Source organism: Halichoeres trimaculatus, unplaced genomic scaffold, assembly GCF_033239565.1.
Source record: "Halichoeres trimaculatus isolate MK-OKI-2021-1 unplaced genomic scaffold, fHalTri1.1 fHalTri1_scaffold_20, whole genome shotgun sequence".
Classification (NCBI taxonomy): Eukaryota; Metazoa; Chordata; class Actinopteri; order Labriformes; family Labridae; genus Halichoeres; species Halichoeres trimaculatus.
Window position 1 is genome coordinate 9,880,257 of NW_027437198.1, and position 19,593 is coordinate 9,899,849.

At 41.7% G+C, this 19,593-nt stretch overlaps 1 protein-coding gene across 1 annotated transcript in view; it reads left to right on the forward strand.

The window, feature by feature from the left end:
- stx1b (syntaxin 1B) overlaps positions 1-17,675 on the forward strand; it is a 56,693-nt gene extending 39,018 nt beyond the window's left edge. Inside the window, exons 5-10 of the mRNA XM_074696927.1 lie at positions 4,434-4,507; positions 5,396-5,504; positions 6,867-6,940; positions 7,917-8,054; positions 8,143-8,253; positions 8,349-17,675. Of these exons, the coding sequence (XP_074553028.1) occupies positions 4,434-4,507; positions 5,396-5,504; positions 6,867-6,940; positions 7,917-8,054; positions 8,143-8,253; positions 8,349-8,429 (587 nt within the window). The 3' untranslated portion in view covers positions 8,430-17,675. The remainder of the gene's footprint in view (positions 1-4,433; positions 4,508-5,395; positions 5,505-6,866; positions 6,941-7,916; positions 8,055-8,142; positions 8,254-8,348) is intronic.
- The last annotated feature ends 1,918 nt before the right edge of the window (positions 17,676-19,593 follow it).

Below are 19,593 nucleotides of genomic sequence, written 5' to 3' on the forward strand. Positions count from 1 at the left end.
TATCTGCACACAAAGACGAGTTACGACCAAAGGTGGAGGAGGCATTAAACTTTAGACTCTGTGATGAATGACGAGACTGAAAAGTGTCCCTGAATGCAGCACCTCAATGACTAAATCAACCTTTTCTCTACCTGAGGATCTGGAACTGAACCAGACTTCCTGATATTTATCTCTGGCGTCTCCCTTTGCTCACCCAGCAGGCTGAATGTTTCAAAAATTATATTTAACCCTAGTAAAATCAAAAAAGAGACTGGTTTGAGACAGCTTGGGCTACATTTTATTACAACTGTTCACAAAACCATCAAGGTGACAAGAGTGCCACAACTCCAGCAAAGCTCTTAGGAATTCATTTTGACATTTGGAAATTTGTCCATGACAGTGAAATCAGCGTAAAGTCAGCTTAAATTAGCTGACTCATTGGTGGAGGAAGATGTCAGAAATAGTTCCAGACTCCAGGTAAATGAAGAGGTTTGAAAATTGAAAATCTGCCTCTCATAACCTCTGGGGGAAACTCTGGAGGGTTTTCTTTGACCCATAAAAGCACGAGGACGCTGCTCATTAGCCATGCCAGCTTGTGTGCTTCAAGTGTTCAGCAAGAATTTAAACAGCAGAGAAGATTACCTTGAAAAGTCCTTGAATAATACTTGTAGCAGCCAGTGTCCCCTCATTCTGACATTATACACCCATGAATATTCATAGAGGCTTGACTTCTGGTTAATAAGAGTCTGGAGACCTCATTTAGGATCCCTTTAATCTGAATTTCTTTCCCCTTTCTGTTTCTGAGGTCCTAATATCACAGTCTATTCCTGTTTAAAATGCGAATGAATGAAGAGATCAGAGAAATAAAGGTCATGTGATACCATAACATCCTTTAGGTTGGGGCACTGGCTGAATTAAACTGTTTCATAGAAGGATTACAATAGCGTAGTGTTGTGTTGTACACCTTTATTAGAGGGTTTACGGTACTCAGGCTTAATATAACTCCACTCAGGTCAAGTGAACCTCTCAGGCCTTTAACTGAGATACTGACATCACTTAACACTGTGTTTTATGATGAGGTTTAAGGTAACACTTTGCTATTCATTTCATGCCCTCCTTTATTATAAGGTTTACGGTACTCAGGATGAGAGTGACTGTTGACCTTCAGCGGAAGAAGCAGGAAATATTCAGAACCATGGCGGTGATTTATCAAGCTGTAATCATTAAGACAGATTCACACACACACACACACACTTATTCACAGACACACACTTGTATGTACACACATGCAGAAACTGGCCAATAAGCTTAAAGCTACTGAGGATGCAAACACACACACACACACACACAGACACACAAACACAGAGAGTGGGTGCAGCCGTGTTGGTTCATGCTGAAGGTTCAAGGACATCACCGCTTTAATGTGAACAGCCAGAGGTTGGACTATGTATACACGCACAAAAAGCGTGTGCACACGTGTACACACAAACACACACACTCACATGTCATTCACACACACATACACACTGTACATATGCAGTCTGAGAATAGCGGTGATGCGGGAGATAAAACTATAATTGGAAACCCCACGAGGGCTGAGTGTTATTGTCCTGTCTCTTTCTCCCCCTCTCTTAGTCACACACACACACACACACACTCACACACACACATACACACACACACTGTGCAGCATGTTTCCCACTGTAGATGTCTAGGCCCTGGAGAAAGGGGTGTGGTGGGGTGGCAAACAGGCCCCGCCCACAGTGCCGACAGCAGGTCTATGTTCTTGAAAAGTGTCGGACGTGCCATGTGACCATCAGAGCTGGACTGAGTCTGAGCTGATTAGATAAGCTGTTATGAGTCATTTCTTATGATAGTAATAACACTGTTTCACTTGATGAAGTTCGTATCAAACAGTTTAGGAATATTATCACCTCTTTCTCTCTCTGTCTCTCTGTATTTATGTAACCGATGAAGCTTTAGGGATATAAACAGAGGGAGTAATGTGAGCTGTGGCTACATCTTCATTAAAGTCTATATTTGTTTATGCTGTGTGCTAATTAGCTCAGCTATCACTATGAGCTGTTTGTAGTTTCTTTTTTTAAGGTCCCCATAGATGAAGAGTTAACTATCCCTTCTTACTTTAAATACTAAAGGTTTCATGACAGTCAGGAAAAACAGCCAGTATGGAGAGCAAAAGCAGGCAGAGTATAACTAATAGTGATGAAGTGTGTGGCTCCATATAAAGAGGTCTGACTGATGCTCAGAGAGAAGAATGACTATAAGGAAGGGTCAAAAGTTTACGCTCCATATTAACACACCCAGAGGACTCTTTTCTGTAAGTGAAACATAATTTGGGGCTGGAAACTGAGGGGCAAAAAAGGTGTCCTCAAACACACAAATACACACTTGAACACACACACACACACACACGTGTACACACACTGGAACACACGATCTGTTGCTTACTCACCCAGTTTTTATCTCACTGTCACATAAAAATTACAAAATCCATGCAAATACAACACACACACACATACAAACACACAAACACACACACACCATCAGTGCTGTGAAATAATGCTGAGTCATCATGGATCCAGCAGAGAGCAGCTGGGCCAAGAGCCAGGAAATACACACACACACACACACACACACACACACACACACACACACACACACACACACACACACACACACACACACACAGGGTGGAAAATATTATATAAGAGTGTGAGTTCATCTCATCACTCACTGGAGACAAACTGACATCAGAGATTCACATGACACCGGGACAGACCTGCAGCCGGTTACCATGGTGTTGGAACACATATACACACACACGCACACACACGCACACACACACACACACACACGCAGATTCAGCTGATGAGTTACTGGTAATTATCAGCTGTAATTATTTTTAAGTCTGTAAGGTCTGAGTTGATCCAGCCTCACAGTATTTAGTCAGAAGTGTGCATTTTGTGGATAATAGTTTATTTTTACCACTTTTTCTGAACAAACGAGTCCAACCAAGTCTTACTCCATTGCTGCTCTTTTTAGCATTTAAAGGCCATTTCAGTAAAAAAAATAAATAAATAAAATTAAAAAAACGAAAGAGATAAAAAAAAAACTGTACTTATTAATATCTTACCTTGTCACGACCTACCAAGTAAAAAGTTCTTGAAAAAAGAATATTTGTACCAAAATAAACACATGCCTGATTAAAATTCACATCTTTAAGACAGTGTGTGTGAGACTTCGGGAAAGAAGGTGGCGAAGGAGTTCAGTTAAAACAGATCTTCCTCATGGCATCTTTAAATCAATTTCATTGTTTCACGAAAAGAATGAGAACAAGCCAATGACCAACCTCCAGAAGAGTTTGTAGCTCTCTGTCCCAAATCCCCCAAAAAGCGCCTTACTTCCCATCATTTAGCTAAGTCTAACTTTATTCTTTGGGGCCTCACCAGCTACTTCAAAAGCAGAGCTTAGCTCGTATGTGGCTGTAGGTAAGTGATGTTGTACTGGCATCTTCTAAAGGCAAATATCTTTGTTGTTTGTTTTTTCAGTTTTGAAGTCTTTTAAAGTCAAAAAGAAATGTCTATTTTAAAATTTAAATAGCGTGTGCTAGCATTGTATGTTATGCTAGCATAAGCTAGCATAGCCGCACCCTTTTGGATTGCAAGAGAGATGAGCTGCTTTACAAGCTGGACAGATTATACACCTGGTGTTTCTAAAATCACTGGTTCCTTCTGAAGATCTAAGAAATTCATCCCAAAATTTAAAGTTACATTACAAAATACACTTGACCGGAGCTAGTTTGGCCAGAGGGAGGCGCTGCAGAAGTAATCTAGGTGTCAATATCATGGATCTCTGAGAGGACTTAAGCATCGTCTTGTCCAGCTGACTCAGAACCTTCCTCTCAGTTCTGTGGGTGTCTTTGGACGAGAATATCCACACACTTTATTAACCTGTCTTCTTGGTTGAATAATAAAGTCTGAGTGATGAGCTGATGCTGATGATGGAAGAGGAAGAGGAGGAGGAGAAGTGTTGTTTCCTCAGAGATGGAGGTGGGCAGGCTGCAGGTTAAATACTGAGCTGTGAAAGAGGATGATCACATAATCCAGAACTGTGGGCTCTTCTCACAAAACAAAATTATGATTCCTCAAAAATCTGCCAAATGTTCAACAGAAACTCTTATTTTTTTCAGACATGGGCTCTTTTTAAATGATATATAGTCAACATCTTAATGACTCACTGGAGTTGATTTCTTCAGCCTGCAGGAGTGAAGCAGGCTACAATGGCTGCAGGATAATCCCTGACCAATAAAGCTTCAGATTTTGTCACTGACACACTCAGATTATTATGACAAAGATAATTGCAGTTAATATTTTAAGAGAGGAGATGGTTTTGTTTTCCTGTGCAATCTGACATGTTTGTGAATCTTTCTGCAGCAATCGAGCAGAGCATCGAGCAGGAGGAGGGTCTCAACAGATCATCAGCGGATCTCAGGATTCGCAAGACACAGGTGAGAGATGTCAGAAATCTGAATCTGTTAAAAAAATTATTCTGATTCTCAACATAAAAAAACAGTTTTGTGGCAGGATTATGTTTTAAAGCAGCAGAGAAGACTTTCATCGAACCGCTGAGCAGATGTCACACTCTCCTGTTTGTCTCCTCTCAGCCCACTGGCTGACTGCTCTGATATGACCCTGCAGTATTCTGTTTGCTGATTGGCTGCTGCCTCCCCTCTCCTCCAAGCAGGCTGCTCACTGCTGCCTCCTGGTGGAGAAAAGGAGAACTGTAGTGCTGACAGTTTACACAACCAGGCACATCTCCTTCATCAAATAAATCATCAGCACTGAGCATGACTCTAAAATCAATCTAATAAACATTTCTGTTAATATTCAAACATCATGTGTGACTGTAATGTGTCAGGAAGGAGAGTGAAAAGTACATCCTGCATATATTTCACAGACTTTTGTGTAGTTTATCAATATTTTTGATTGAATAAAAACAAAAAAAAAACCTACTTCAGAGCTGCATTTAAACCTGATGATGGAAATATACTGCACTTGCTACACTGCTCTGTGTTTTCCGGTTAGGAGTTTTTTTTGTACTCATTTCGTAAACCCAGCAGGAAGTCCACTATTTTAAATTTTGGTACGAACAGTCTTAATTTAGCCAGTTCCAGGTTTCTTCTTAAATTAACTCCTCCTCTTGGTGGGGTGATCCAATCCATTTTTTCAAAACCTTGATGAAAACCATAGGGTGTGGCCATGGGGGCAAGGACAGAAATGTTAATACGTGGTTTTAATCCTCCAACTCTCACCTTTTTCTTTCTTCTCTCTTTTTATCTCTCCGTCTCCATATCACTTTTTTGTCTCTTTACCTCTTACCCCGTGTGGTCCCGCAGCACTCGACGCTGTCACGTAAATTTGTGGAGGTGATGACTGAGTACAACACCACGCAGTCCAAGTACCGCGACCGCTGCAAGGACCGCATCCAGAGACAGCTGGAGATCAGTGAGTCCGCATTTTACATCACAACATAAAACGCACAGAATACAGAAAATAACACTGGGTTGTTTGTGCTGCAGATTTAAGTGACATGTTAAAGTTCTAAATTATGCAGGGACCTCTAGTGGCCATAGTTATTATTGCATAAAAGGGGAAATTTTTAGTACGACATAAAAATACAACCCACAACACAGAATTCACAACGAACAGCTGGAGATAAACAACTCAAGGCGTAAAAATGCTAGATCCCCCCAGCTTGTGTGCTACCAAAGAAGGGCCTTTAGCTGGAGTAAACAACATCTGGACCATCCCTGTTTTGTCACTAATGTTAAAGACACGCTTGGTTTACTTCCTGCTTGTCTCCAACAAAATCAGATTCCAGCACAGAGTATTTATTCTCAACCAAAAACAATAATTTAACGACTGAAGAATTTTAATTTTCAGCCTTTTTTTCTGATTACAGTTCATACCTGTGGTCCGTCTCTTAGATAACAAACAAGGTCGACTGGGTCTGCAGATAAACATCATAGTACAACACACTGAGTCCACACACACAAACACACTCACAGGTTCTGAATTAGACTAATAAGCAGAAGCCACACACACATACACACACACACACACACACACACACACACACACACACACACACACACACACACACACACACAAATAGTGGAGTAACAGCAGCACATAAAGCTGATTCAGACAGATAAACAGACTGCAGAGCTGCTGCAGATATTTTATTCGCAACAGTTTGACCTTCACACACACACACACACACACTCACACACACACACACACACACACACACACACACATACACACACACACACACACACATACACACAAACACCGAACACAGCCCTTCAGTTTCACTTTCTGTTGTTTGAGTTGTTCTTCAGTCATGACATAATAAACCCAGACACATTGTCTGATATCAACAGAATCCTGTCGGCATCATTTTACACACACACACACACACACACACACACACACACACACACACACACACACACACACAAAAAGGAGATTAGTTTCAAAGAACCTGTTAACATTGTGTTTTGTTTTCTGAAGACTTTTAATTTCCTGTTTTTTTCATTTGAATTAGCTGAAAGAGTTTGAGACAACTTCAGGGTACCTTGAAACAGATGCTGAGGTCGAGACTCAACAAGAAGTGAAAGGCCACCATGAAATCAATCCCCTTTGCTAAATGTGTTCAGTATTTCGTCAGCCCTTGAATGAGAACTTGCTGGACTCATTAAAAAAAGAAACTCATTGAAGAATAATGTCACCGTAACAGACTATGTGACTGAGGTGATACTTCCTTGCTCTAACCCTTTCTCTGTTTCTGTGTTCTGTCTGCAGCTGGGAGAACCACCACCAACGAGGAACTAGAGGATATGTTGGAGAGTGGCAAGCTGGCCATCTTCACCGATGATGTAAGCATCGCACCTGAGCCGGGCTGTGCCTGGTCACTTTGAACCTGCGCCATTCTGCATACCGTCAATCATTGTGGTTAAGTGTCGGCGATGCAGAATGGCCATGAGGTGCGCTGAGACATCAAGTGAACATGGCCTTTGTCATATCACAGCAGAGAGGATGATGGGAGGATGTGATGCTAGCCACTGTACTGTCAGGCTCTTAGTTTAGCTGTGTTGTAGTTTAAGCCTTAAAAATAAAGGTCAGTAAAACACATGCAGGTTTCACTGCTGCGGGCCAAAGCTGGGGTCTCTGGAGTCATGTGACCTCGTGACCTGTGTGCTCTGTGGTAACTGAACACTTGGATGAAAACCAAACATTTGACTGAGCTCTACTGGCTGAACTCACACCCACCTGTGACATCGACCAGTAGAGGTCAGCAAAAGTGAGGTTTACACCGGGCGTTCACTTACTCAGCACGCAGGTCAGTCAGTCAGGCCAAAGCTAGTTAACGTTAGTTCATCCTGAAAAATATAGTCTCAGAGTCAAACAGGCAAACTTATCCTGAAGAATACTGCTTTGATTTTTTTTAGCAACATACAGATTTCAAGTTTTTCCTTGTTGGCGTGCAAAATATCAAAGTTTACCTAAACCTGTCTAGGACTAGCAAAGTGTATGTGATAACAGCTGATGAAGTTTTACTGTAGACGTCACATTAGCTGTTAAAAGTGCAACACAGTGGTGTCCATAAAGAGCATCATCCTCTATCCTCTTCACCAATCAGACGACGTTTGAAGACATTTCTCTTAACTGACTGGTTTGTCTGTGCCCCAACGTAAGAGAATTGGGAAACTTGTTTTGTGCTCTACTTTTTGGTTGTTGGTTTTCTTTATTTTGTCTTTATTTCCCTCTGAGGTTCAGTTACTTCTCCTCAGATATGTGACTGTCAGCTAAACAATGTTTGTGATGAAACCTGCCCCCACCCCCTTCCTGCAGATCAAAATGGACTCTCAAATTTCCAAGCAAGCCCTGAACGAGATCGAGACCCGACACACCGAGATCATCAAGCTGGAAAACAGCATCCGCGAGCTGCATGACATGTTCGTGGACATGGCCATGCTGGTCGAGAGCCAGGTTTGTGACACGCTAATCCACATGTGTGGTGTCATTTTTGTTTCTCACGCCCAGCACGTTAAACTTTGGGATGGGTGGCTTCTTTTAGGGAGAGATGATTGACAGAATTGAGTACAACGTTGAACACTCTGTTGACTACGTGGAGCGAGCCGTATCCGACACCAAGAAGGCTGTCAAATACCAGAGCCAGGCCCGCAAGGTAACGTGTCAGTTGGAAAACGCCTCTCAGGACACTAGCTAGTGTGTCAGAATCTCTTCTTTACCGACTTCCATGTCTCTCCTGTCACCCTGTAGAAGAAGATCATGATCATCATCTGCTGTGTCATCTTGGGCGTGGTCCTGGCGTCGTCTATCGGCGGCACACTGGGCTTCTAAGGCGCTCCGCCCCCTGCCGCTGTGACGACCGACACCGACCGACCGTCTGACCGCCAGCAGAGAAAAGAAACACCATCGACAACAACAACACAAAAACTTGAAACACAAATGCAAGACAGATAACCAATCAGCTAGGAAGAGATAACAATCCAATCACAGATAGGAGGAAACACCGCAGGGTTGGGTGGGGTTCAAAAAACAAAGACAAAAAAAAACACAATAAAAACGCCATCACGCTATAGCTGACTTAAATACATAACATATACAAAAGAGGGTACAAATAAACCTACTATTTATTACAGATGTACATGTAAATGTATTGAACATATGAAGCAACACATGGGTTAGCTACCTGTAAAAAATCATGACCTATAATATGATATTTACTTGTTTGTTTGTTTTGCTTTCTCTTATTTTTTAAGTTGTTTTTGTTGTTGTCTGTTTTTTTCGTTTTTTGGGAGTCTCCGAGGACAGTGGTGGTGACTGCTGCTGGGTGGAACTTCTGTAGGACGAGCATTCCAGAGCTACCGCCTTCTTAGTGTGGTCGTTTTGTATATTTATTTCACGCCCTGAAACTGAGCACGTTTTAATCACTGTGCTCTGGAATTAAGACTGTGTGTTGTCGTTTCTGGAGAACATTCCGGAGCTCTAGAACTCTGTGCCACATTTTGGAACAGAAGGTTCCGGAATGCTGTCAGCTACAGTAGAATATTAAGGAATGTCATAAGCAACACTGCATTGTTCCAGAATGCTACTGGAGTATTCTGGAATGCTGTCATTGACCCTGGAATGTTCTGGAATGCTGTCCTGCTGGATTACCATCCTCTGGCTTTGGTAGAACCAACTTTGTCCCCGAGTTTTTTGAAGGGAGGGACCAACCTCGCTGTTGGTGCAGTTGCCCTTCGTAAAGACCTCTCATTGGTTGCTTACACCTGTCATTCACCTCAGTCAACCAGTTAAATGAGTTTAAACTGGCATAGCCCGATCTGCCACATGTCTCTTAAGACCACGAGAACAGAGTGTGACACCCGCCCACTGAACTGTTTTTCACACCAACCCATTGGTTAGGAAACACTATGTGGTGAGGGGGGTGTCATTACTGCATGGCAGGTTTTCACGTCAACAGCCTCCCCTTCTTGTCACACCTATCCAACCAAAGAGCAGGGGGAGGGAGGGCCTCCGGTTTTCCTGCTATTTAGATTGACCAACGGCGGAAAATGTGAACTCTGACTGACAGGTGAACGGTGGGAAGGAAGGGGGTAGGAAGAGAAGGGTTTCAAAGAGGGTGGGAGGAGACGGGCTGTCAATCTATGCAGTTTAGATAAGAGGAAGACGACTTGTCCCGCCTCCTACACCCGAGATAACCAATAATGATCAGGGGTTCACATTCCAGCACCAAAAGGCTCATCACACCAATCAATGTAGGAAATAATGTCATCTCTGAGCTGTCACAGCTGTTCTTCCGGAAGATTCTTAAAAATGAAGAGAACACATTGAAAAGTAAAGAACTACAATCAACTAAAATAAAGCATTTCAAAACTAACAAACAAGCTAAACATCAAACAATTTGAACAGAAGATGTAGAAACTCTGAAGACGCTGGGGTGCCCTGGTTACCTGAGTGTAATACTGTTGATTGTTTTTTGTTCGTTTTTTTTATGAGGAACATTTGTTGCTTCATTGTTCTGTGGTGCTGCTGTTTTAGTGCGTGCGTGACGTGTCCCGTGACGTATCGGCCTGACATCATATAGTGGTTACTGTTTAGTCTGGTTTGATGCATTTGCCTGTTTCCTCCCAGCATCCCTTCATTTCCTGACTGCGTGTGTGTTTGGGGATTGTGGTTCTTAATTCAATCCGTTCAAATGCCTCAGTTGTCCAGGTGCTACTGAACAGGAGATAGCAGTTTGTCTCTGTGGAAGGCAGAACATGTGACACGCACACCCGTATCCATTCACGACACAGAACATGCATCCATACAATGTTTACACAGACACACTGAATACTCCCCTCAACATACACACTCTTTACTTTGCAGTGTCACGCATTTTCACAACGTATTAGACCGATCGCTTAGCATGCTATAGCGTTAGCTTGTGTCGTGTGTAGCTCCTGTAGAAACTGGTGATTGATCTCAAGTTTTCTGCACTTTTATAAATGTTTGATGTTAAAGACACTTTCTGTGTGTCTGAACCAGTGTTGAGGAGTGAAAGGGACCTCAGTAACAAGAGGGCGAGTGTGCCCGTTATTTGTAAATGATAGCTTGACAAACATAATCCCAACACAAGTTTGAAATGCTGGCTGTTTTCCAAGAATGCATCACTGCATCTTGAAATGTGGTTGGAGATTGTCACACTAGCTTTCTTTTAAAAGATTATGATATTAGTTTTGTAAAAGAAGCTATATAAGATTATTTTACCAAACTTGTTCACGTTAAGAAAAGTTTTACTTCTCTATTGTCCCCTCTCAGAAAATTTACAGCCAAGTGTCAACGCCAAAATTGTCCAGAGTTAATTTAAAACAAGTTTCTATTTGAACTTGTTTACACATTGCAATAGCATTAGCAGTAGCGTGGCTACTTTCAGCAGAAATTCATCAGCAAAAATAGCGTGCTTTTTTCGATGGAGCCAATCTAACAGAGTTAAGAGGAAAGCATCGTTACAACAGTCATCCAGTCTTTTGATTGACTTCAGTGCTGTTCCAGATTGGGGCAACAGACGTGTGGTGTGTTTATATATGTTGTACACGCATGTTTCATTTTGTTACTGTTAATGCGGTCTGTGTGGAAAAGTCACGGAAGTGTGTTGCCTCAAACTGGACTCAAAATGTTGAAAGTGACTGAACGTTACGTGACTCTGGCTTTGGACTGGAGGGTTTAAGGAGGATGGTTTGTCTGTGTACAGGCTCTGTGATACGGAAGTATGATGCTTCGGTTGAGGCCTACACAGGCATTCCAGCACCATCGTCGTCTAGGTATCAACAACCACAAATACTACCTTAAACACCGCAAAAAAAAGTCTACACTCCTCTTGGTGTGAAAGCAATAAAATCAGCTTGTTATAGTAAGGTTCCTTTGCTGTATAGCTTTAGCTACCTAGCTTTGCTTGTCTACATTTTGCCCTCAACTTAGTGTCTACTAGTAAAACGCAACTGTGAGAAACTGCTAAAAAAGCCGCTTAACGAAGACGCTAACGTTGTGCGTAACAAAAATAGTTAGCAAACAATCAGAGCCAAGCTGTGTACTATTTTGGTTCAGCACAAGTTCACGTCGGCTGCTTCGTTTTGCTAAAAATATTGCAATCCTCCGGACGAGTGTTAGACTTGGAAAAGTAGTCATTGTTCTGTGAAACATGTTTTTCCTTGGCCGTCATGGTTGATAGCTCTGTTGGTTGTAAATGTCTGTGATGCTGTGTAGTTGCTAGATGAAATAAGAATATTTTTATCTCATGAATTTTCACGTCATCCTTCAACTTTCCAAAACCAGAACTTAACTTCTGTGTTCACCAAAGCTTAACACCCCCAGCAAAATCCAATAGATGTTTGTTCAAAGTAACTGTTGAAATATTTTTTAAAAATTTGCACTTTCTCTGCAGTTGTGTTGTCGATGTTAGTTGCTAATTTTTTTGTCTGAATAGGTGCTTTTTTAGTGGTTTTTAAAGCGGTAGAAAACACTGAATCCGTCCACTAATTGGTAAAACATCACTCAATAATTCTTCCAAACTCAAACCATCATATGTGGGTCACTACATTTCCCAGGAGTCTTTGAACTTCCTTAGAGGTGGGGCATTTCAGACAGTTTCATCTGTTCATTTTACAGCCACAATGCTTCATTCATCACCAGCCATGAACGTCAGAAATTCAGCCTCATATTATTAAGTTACATGTTCTTGATGGTCGATGGTGGTCAAGCTGACGTCACGGTCGTCGCAGTAGTCGTGCAATGGTGGCTGCGGTGGATAGAGATCTGTGATGCAAGGATGCTGTCGTAGCACCAGCCAGCTTGTTGACAGAGATGTTTTTGCGGTGTGTGTGGGTGTGTGTGTGTGTGTGTTTTCTGTACACTTCTGTTCCTGTCTGGTAACCTTCCATCAAACCCTGCTGCCTCCTTTTGGGAAAGAAAAGCGGACAAATATCATAATTAAAGGCCTCGTGGTTGGGTATAGGATAGGAAGTTTGTCCGAATGTTCAGTCCCCTGTTCCTTTTGTCTTCCCTCTCCCCGTTTGTGTTGTAGTTGTTTGGTTGTGGAAAAGATGACATTTAGGATTGGGAGTCTGCCCATTACCCTCCCCAGCAGACCCCTGCCCATCCTGATGTGTGTAATAATGATAATAATAATAACAAAAAAGGCATGCAAAAGCGTTGTGGAGTTTGCATGATGGTGTTTTTTGTACCCCACCCCCAACCTGCCCTCCATGTTGTGCACTTTACTGCTCATCGGACCTGTCTTTGGTTAGCACGCTACCTAGCGACTCTTAACCACTTTTTTTTTTTTATTGAAGCTTAACACTTGTTGGCGTAACACGTCGACACATGCTACATTTCCGTTGCTGGAACAATTGCTGGACTTTTAGGTGTTCTGTTAAAAGACTGAGTTTGTATTTAAACATGTGAAGGCAAAAATTCTGGAAACCCTGCCATCGACTTGAGCCATTCTGCTTCCCCTCCGACCCCTGACCACGACCCTCAAATCTCTCACTGGGTGTCAAACCTGTGTTAGCATTTTTCTCTGATTATTTGCCGCCATAGTTGCATTTGTGTTTCATGAGGGAACTTTTCCTACAAATGCTCATTACCACCTTGAAGTTTGAAAACCTGTGGGCTAACCTCCCATCGCTCCTCCACCCGGCCTTATGTGTGTGCAGCATGCCTCCCCTCCTGTTCAGTCAAACAAGACTGGTGCATAAATGTGTGTTTGTGTGTGTGCGTTTTTGTGTCGGAGCAGCACGAGTTTGTTTTGACGTGTGAAGCATTCGATGGCAGGTTCACAGGTTTCACAGCCGTTTAATGAATTCCTCTTTCTTTCTTTGAAAAATTATCACCAGAGATGAGAAATCAGAAGTCTTTATGGACACCATGATCACTGTTATTATATTTATTAAAATCCAAACCAAAGTGTTTTCTGCCCTCCCCTCATGTGTTCTCAAAATGTTTGCCGCTACTATCAAAGAGCACAACGCGAGTCAAGTTTACACTGAGATGTTCGTCACAAGTAGTGAAAAAAAAGATATAACAAAAACATCAAATGCTAACATATCGATAAAAACAAAGCCCTGCCCCCTGCCCACCACCAGCCCTCACTGCATGTTGGTCTGTACATCAATCGCCCTGACCAAAACACCCAATAGTTATCTCACACCACAACACCCGCCTCCACATCCCCATTCCTTTCTTTCTTTCTTAAGACGTTAGTTTGTGGTCTTATTTAGTGCACAAACACGACACATAATCATCCTTGAAAACAATTAGAATATGTACGCATCTCCTCCACTTGAGGCATATACGGAGACAACGGTGGTGCTTTCTTATTCTATTTATGAATTGCTGTATTTCTTGTTCTTTTTGGAGTCATTTTCTGTACAGCTTGTTTATCAGTCTCTGTGTTCACACCTCAGGATCAATGCTGCGCTGCAGGTTTGAAGGATTAGCTAGCTTGCTAGGTATCTTGTCTACCCCCTCCTAAAACTCAACTGTCCAAGTTGTGATGCAATGAACACAAATTACACAAAAAATATCAGTTTGAGGAATTACAAGAAAGCAGAGTTTAGTTAACAAAGCAACTGTTCTTCTTCCTTACAGTTGATGAAAGGTGTTGCTAACATTAGCCTTACTTTCATTTATTCTCCAAAGTCTGATTTTTCTTTACAAAGAAGCCACTGCTAGCGAGATAATGTCAGATAAAACTGTTGTAATAACATCCTGGTTCTTTCTGATCTGTATTCCATAATAAATCTGGCCCCAATTTAGCTTCCTTTGTTTTGTTTTTTAGCTTGCTAGCTAGCTGCTTTAAACCTTCAGCAAGCATTTTTCTCTGTGTGAGAAAGGACTGCAGCCTTGTCAACTGAAGTTATATATGTAGGGAAGAATATATATATATATACAAACCTTACACAAACACATTGCATTTCTATAATTGTATGTATGGGGCTCTGTAGCCATCTCTGCTTTTGTTGGCTGTGTACAGTTTTTGTCAGAGCGGGGCACAGAAAGCAGGAAAAAATCATCCGGAGAGAGTTTGGGTTCAACATCAAGACCCCAAGGGTTAACTCACCGCTAGCTGTTAGCTGGCGTATTGTTTTACACATGTTTGAAAAATGACTCGTAGTCCTCGTAGTGTCCAATTACTTTTAACATGAAAACCTGTGTGGAAGCAATACGTCAGCAGTTACTTCACAGATTAATTTCTTGATGGCACAGGCGAGTGTCTGTCTTCCAACTTTTGACCAGACACCCCATCCAGAAACTGAGGGTTAAAGATTCTCCTCCCCCTTTTTTTCTATGATGTCAGACCATGAAACTTTTCTCCACGATGATTTTTGTCTTCCTGAAACAATTTTCAAAAACCAAAACCTGTTCGGTGCCCCGCTCTGGATGATGCTCGATGAAAATGTTTGTTTGTCGTGGCTTCGACCTGCTCCTGTCAGTAGCAGCAGCAGTGACGACGTGACGCTTTTGTTGTTTCTGGTTTTTATTGCGTGAAGCTTCACCCATGAGTCTCTCCTGGTCACATGAGACAGTATTTCAGTTTGTATCAGTGTTGATTTCCCTAGTGGGAGGGTGGGAGGAGTCAGGGGGAGGGGTCACAATTATAGACCACGCCCATAAGGTCTCTGCCATAGCAGGTAGAAAAGAGTAAAATAACATTGTTATTATCATTATTCTTGTTATTATTATGATTATTATTACTACCATAAATGACAAATAAAAATGCAGTAAACATTTGCAAAAACCCAGAAGGAGAGCGAACGCTTCACACAAAGTGATCAAACTAACATAAAACATACGAAGGGAGGTTATGACGATTCTATAATAGCAATGATTTAAAGAAGTACAAAAGGAGTTATGTTATCATAAATAATAGTAGTAATATTGAATATTGAATGCTCGCAATTTTGTCAAACTGAAACTGGATTCTTTGTGTTATGTAATTATTGTAAATAACTTCAAAGAGAGAAAAAATGACTTGCATGTCTATGTATAAATCTACTGAGATATCTATTCCCGTCAAAGTTGACATGTAGTTCGATCTCTGTCCTTTTTTGCCACTTTCGCTTTGCCCTCAAAACTCACCCATCTTCACCCGAAACCCTTCCGCCCTCCAGAAAAACCCTCTCCCATGTTTTCCTCTTTTGTTGTTGAGAGAGCGACAGAGAGGAAGAGAAACATAGCTTCCAGCGTCCTCGTCCGTCATGTTCAGTTCAGATCCTGTGTTTACACCAGCCCGCCACAATCATCATTTAACAAACGTGAGAAGAAAACGTACGACAGTGTTTTATCACACAAAAAAACACCGTTGTTCCTTTTACTTATCACTCTAATCTCTTTATTTCTTTCTAAAAACAAGATGAAAATCACTTTAGATAAAAATAAAAAGATCTTGATCGTGTTGGCGGGTTTTTGACATTGCCTGTTTGGTGTAAACACAGCCACAAACACATCTTTGTCCATCAGCCCAGTTCCAGAGGCTCCGCCCACTGGCTCCTCTGATGAAAGTGCTTCCCTCCATATAAGGAAATAACCCCACCTTCAGGGCTAGACAGGCTATGCCCCCTGCAGCTCTGTTAGCGGGTGTCCGAACTCTCTGCCTCGCTGTTTCACTCTCTCAACCACAGCTAGCTCGCCAAACGACAAACTCAAACTTAGACTCTTTACCTGCCTGTTTTTCCAGAGTTTAGCCTGCACCTGGTCCTAAAAGTAGTAGTCGAACTGAGCCACTAACCTAGCGTAGCCTGCTCGCTAACTTGCTGACCGTCTTGTTAGCATAATTAGCTTAGCGATGAAAAAAAATGCTTACTAAAATCCAGATGATTCCTAACTACTTTATTCTTTGACCTATGCTAGCACAATCTAACCCTGTCGAATCATGCTAACGCTACTTTTCGCTTTATTCATCTACGGGCTGAAGTCATCAGTGTTCAAATGCACAAAGTGAGGCTCAGACCAGCTTTGAAAACCATATCACGCGTCCACTTGGTCCCTCAGTCATCCCCCACATCTCCACCACTGTCTTCCTTTCAGTGGCTGTTTCCACTTAGTTGTTCCCAACCGCTCTCAAAGGTCTGAGCTTCAATTACGCTTGAGCAAAATCAAACTCCGATCCAGATTTCGACAGATTAAAAGAAGTTAGGATAAAAGAAACCAAATGAGGAAATTCAGTAAACTTTTAATGTAGTCTGGCTACAGCTTTATGTGACGGTCACCTAATTTCAGGCCCGCTTTCTCGCCTCACACAGGCCTACTGAAACAGAGTGTGCAATATGTAGAGAAACAAGGGCTTTCTTTCTCATTTAGGGGTGAACGAGATGCTAAAGCTCAGACCTCAAATCGCTCATTTTAGACGCCGTAAAAGCAGCATGTTCGGACCCTCTCGATAAATAGCGTAGTACTTGGACCTAGGCGAACTGCAGCTGTCTTTGGGAAAAACAGGCATGTAAGAGACGGGGATGTGCGGCCGAAGAAGAAAAATTCTGAAATTCAAAAAAATCCAAACAAAAAGAGGACAGGGCCATCGCTCTCCAGACGCAACTTTGACCGGAAATGCAACTTGTGTCCCGTTTTTTTTGTGTGTGTGTATGTGTGCGTAGCGTAATGTAAAAGCGATCTGTCCCCCCCCTCCCCCTCCCCCCTCCTCTCTGACACCCCTCTACAAAAGACACCCTCCTCCCATCCTGACCCCTCCCCTCCCCTCCAGCCCTGTCTCCCCCCTCCTCCCCCTCTCTCGTACTGCTGTTGGCTGTTCTGTTTAGTTCATGTGACGTGCCAGTATTCCCCCTCCCCCCTACTTTACCTTTTCGCCTCCCCCACCCCCTCCCCCTCTATCCCCCTCTCTCTCTCTCTCTTCCTCTCTCTCTCTCTACCCCTCTCCCCCCTCTCTCTCTCTTCATGGATCTTTAAGATGACAACTCTATGCAGATGCTGTCTTTTATAAGTGTGTCAAAATTTTAATTTAAAATAAAAACTTAAAAAAACAAACCCTGACAGACATATTGAAATGAAACAAAAAATGAATAAAGAAAAGGATTGTTCAGTGTACTCCTGCTGCCTGTTGCTATCTTCTTTTCTGTGTCTCTTTTTCACTCCTACAAGAATAAAGTCCGAAGAGAAAACATTGGTACTTTACCTTAGAGGTCCGCAAATTTCATCGCACTTTGGTAATATTTGGACAAAGATTTTTCTTATTTCTTCATAATTTTATGAGAATTTGGTGAAAATTAGCACAAAACTTCTGGCCAGCTTCTGTTTTGCAGTGCACCTGTACTCGCAGTGTCTATCACAATCAGGTAAGGCTGATTTACAACCCCACTCTGGGTGAATATCACATCTGAAGCCTTCAGTTGTATCATGTAAAACATTATAGGCCTAATCATAAAGGTTTATCATTTTACATGTGATCTCAATTATGCATATCAACAAACTGGGTACTAAAGAAGTTGGTGAAATTAAATAACAAATAACTATCAACTGCTTAATAAATTGTTTGCTAATTGTCACCTTTTTACTTCGCAATTTGGAGTAAATTTCAAAGAAACTGGAGAAAAAAACAGTAACCTACCAATTGAGACTTGCGACAATAAATTTGGACATTATTTTAAAGAAGCTACGTGCTAGTTTTAAATAAATAAGAAAAAACTTTGTCTAATTTTTACCTAAGTGTGATGAAATTTGCAGACCTCTAAAGTAAAGTGTTACCAAAACATCACATTTAGAGACTCAGGAGAATAATTTCTTGAATTTCAGTTATGAAGTTCAGATGCTACAAAAATAATCAACGACCTAATCTTTTGTTAAACACATTACAGCTCATGGCTCACTTGAGATTAATTTGAATCAGATTAAACTCCAGTGTGTGTTCAGGATTTCATTCTATGAGAAATTAACAGAAGTGGAAAGAGTACTAAAAATTTGTACTACAGTACAAGTGCTGCTACATTGCTTCAACTGTACTAAATAATAATAATGAATAAACGTACTGGCATTAAAATAATATGTAAAAGGGGCCATGAGCAGTTTGAAAGTGTCTTGAAAAAGTCTCTCTTCTAGATAAATGCCTGATCGTAATCCACAATCTGAAATGAGATTATCAGCCCCATTGTAGGTTATTTGGAAATGCTACTTTGTAGCTTCTTCATAGCTTCCTGATCAGGTCGAGAAAGACTAGATTGATTTGCAGCACGTCCAAGTTTCTACGACAACACCACACTGGCTGACAAACTTTAGAAGTGAGAAGAGAGATCTGTGTTTTTCTTGGCTTGAAAACAATTTTTTGGATTAATTTTGTAGTGATGTTGGACACTGGAGCCTAACTCAGACAGATAAAGGACAGAAGAGCAGAGGAAAGAGAAACAGGAGAGAGATAGAGCACTAACTAAAGGCTAACACAGGAGCTAAACTGTTTGTGCTAATGTTCATTCCAACCCACAGTCAGCAGTTATTCTGCAGTGGTCTGTTCAAACTTGAGAGTCTATCAATAAAATGAAGAGTGAGGTTACGTTAGCTCTGCTTGGTAGATGACTGGCAGGACATAACCAGGATTCACTAATGTTACACATTACAGACACGTCTCACAGGATCAGGCTGTCAGTAGTGCTACGTGTGACCGGCTACTAAACTACTGTCCAAAATGACAGTTTGCTTGTTGTCATGTTAGCCTACAGATACTTTGTAGCACAAGGCTGCTAGTGGCGCTACATTTAGCTGGCTACTGACGAACTTACAATGTTTGCTTGTTGTCACGCTTCAAACAACAGCACTACAAAACTGTACTGACAAATATGTTACCTTGTCGCGTTGTATCCAGTAGAAAGTTGACTTGAACAAAGAAAATTTGTTCCAAAACAAACACACAAACACAAGTCCCATTTCTATGAAAGTGTACTTGAGACTCTGGGCCAGAAAGTCGCAAGGCAGTGCAATTAAAACACATCCTCCTCATATCATCTTTAAAGAAGAG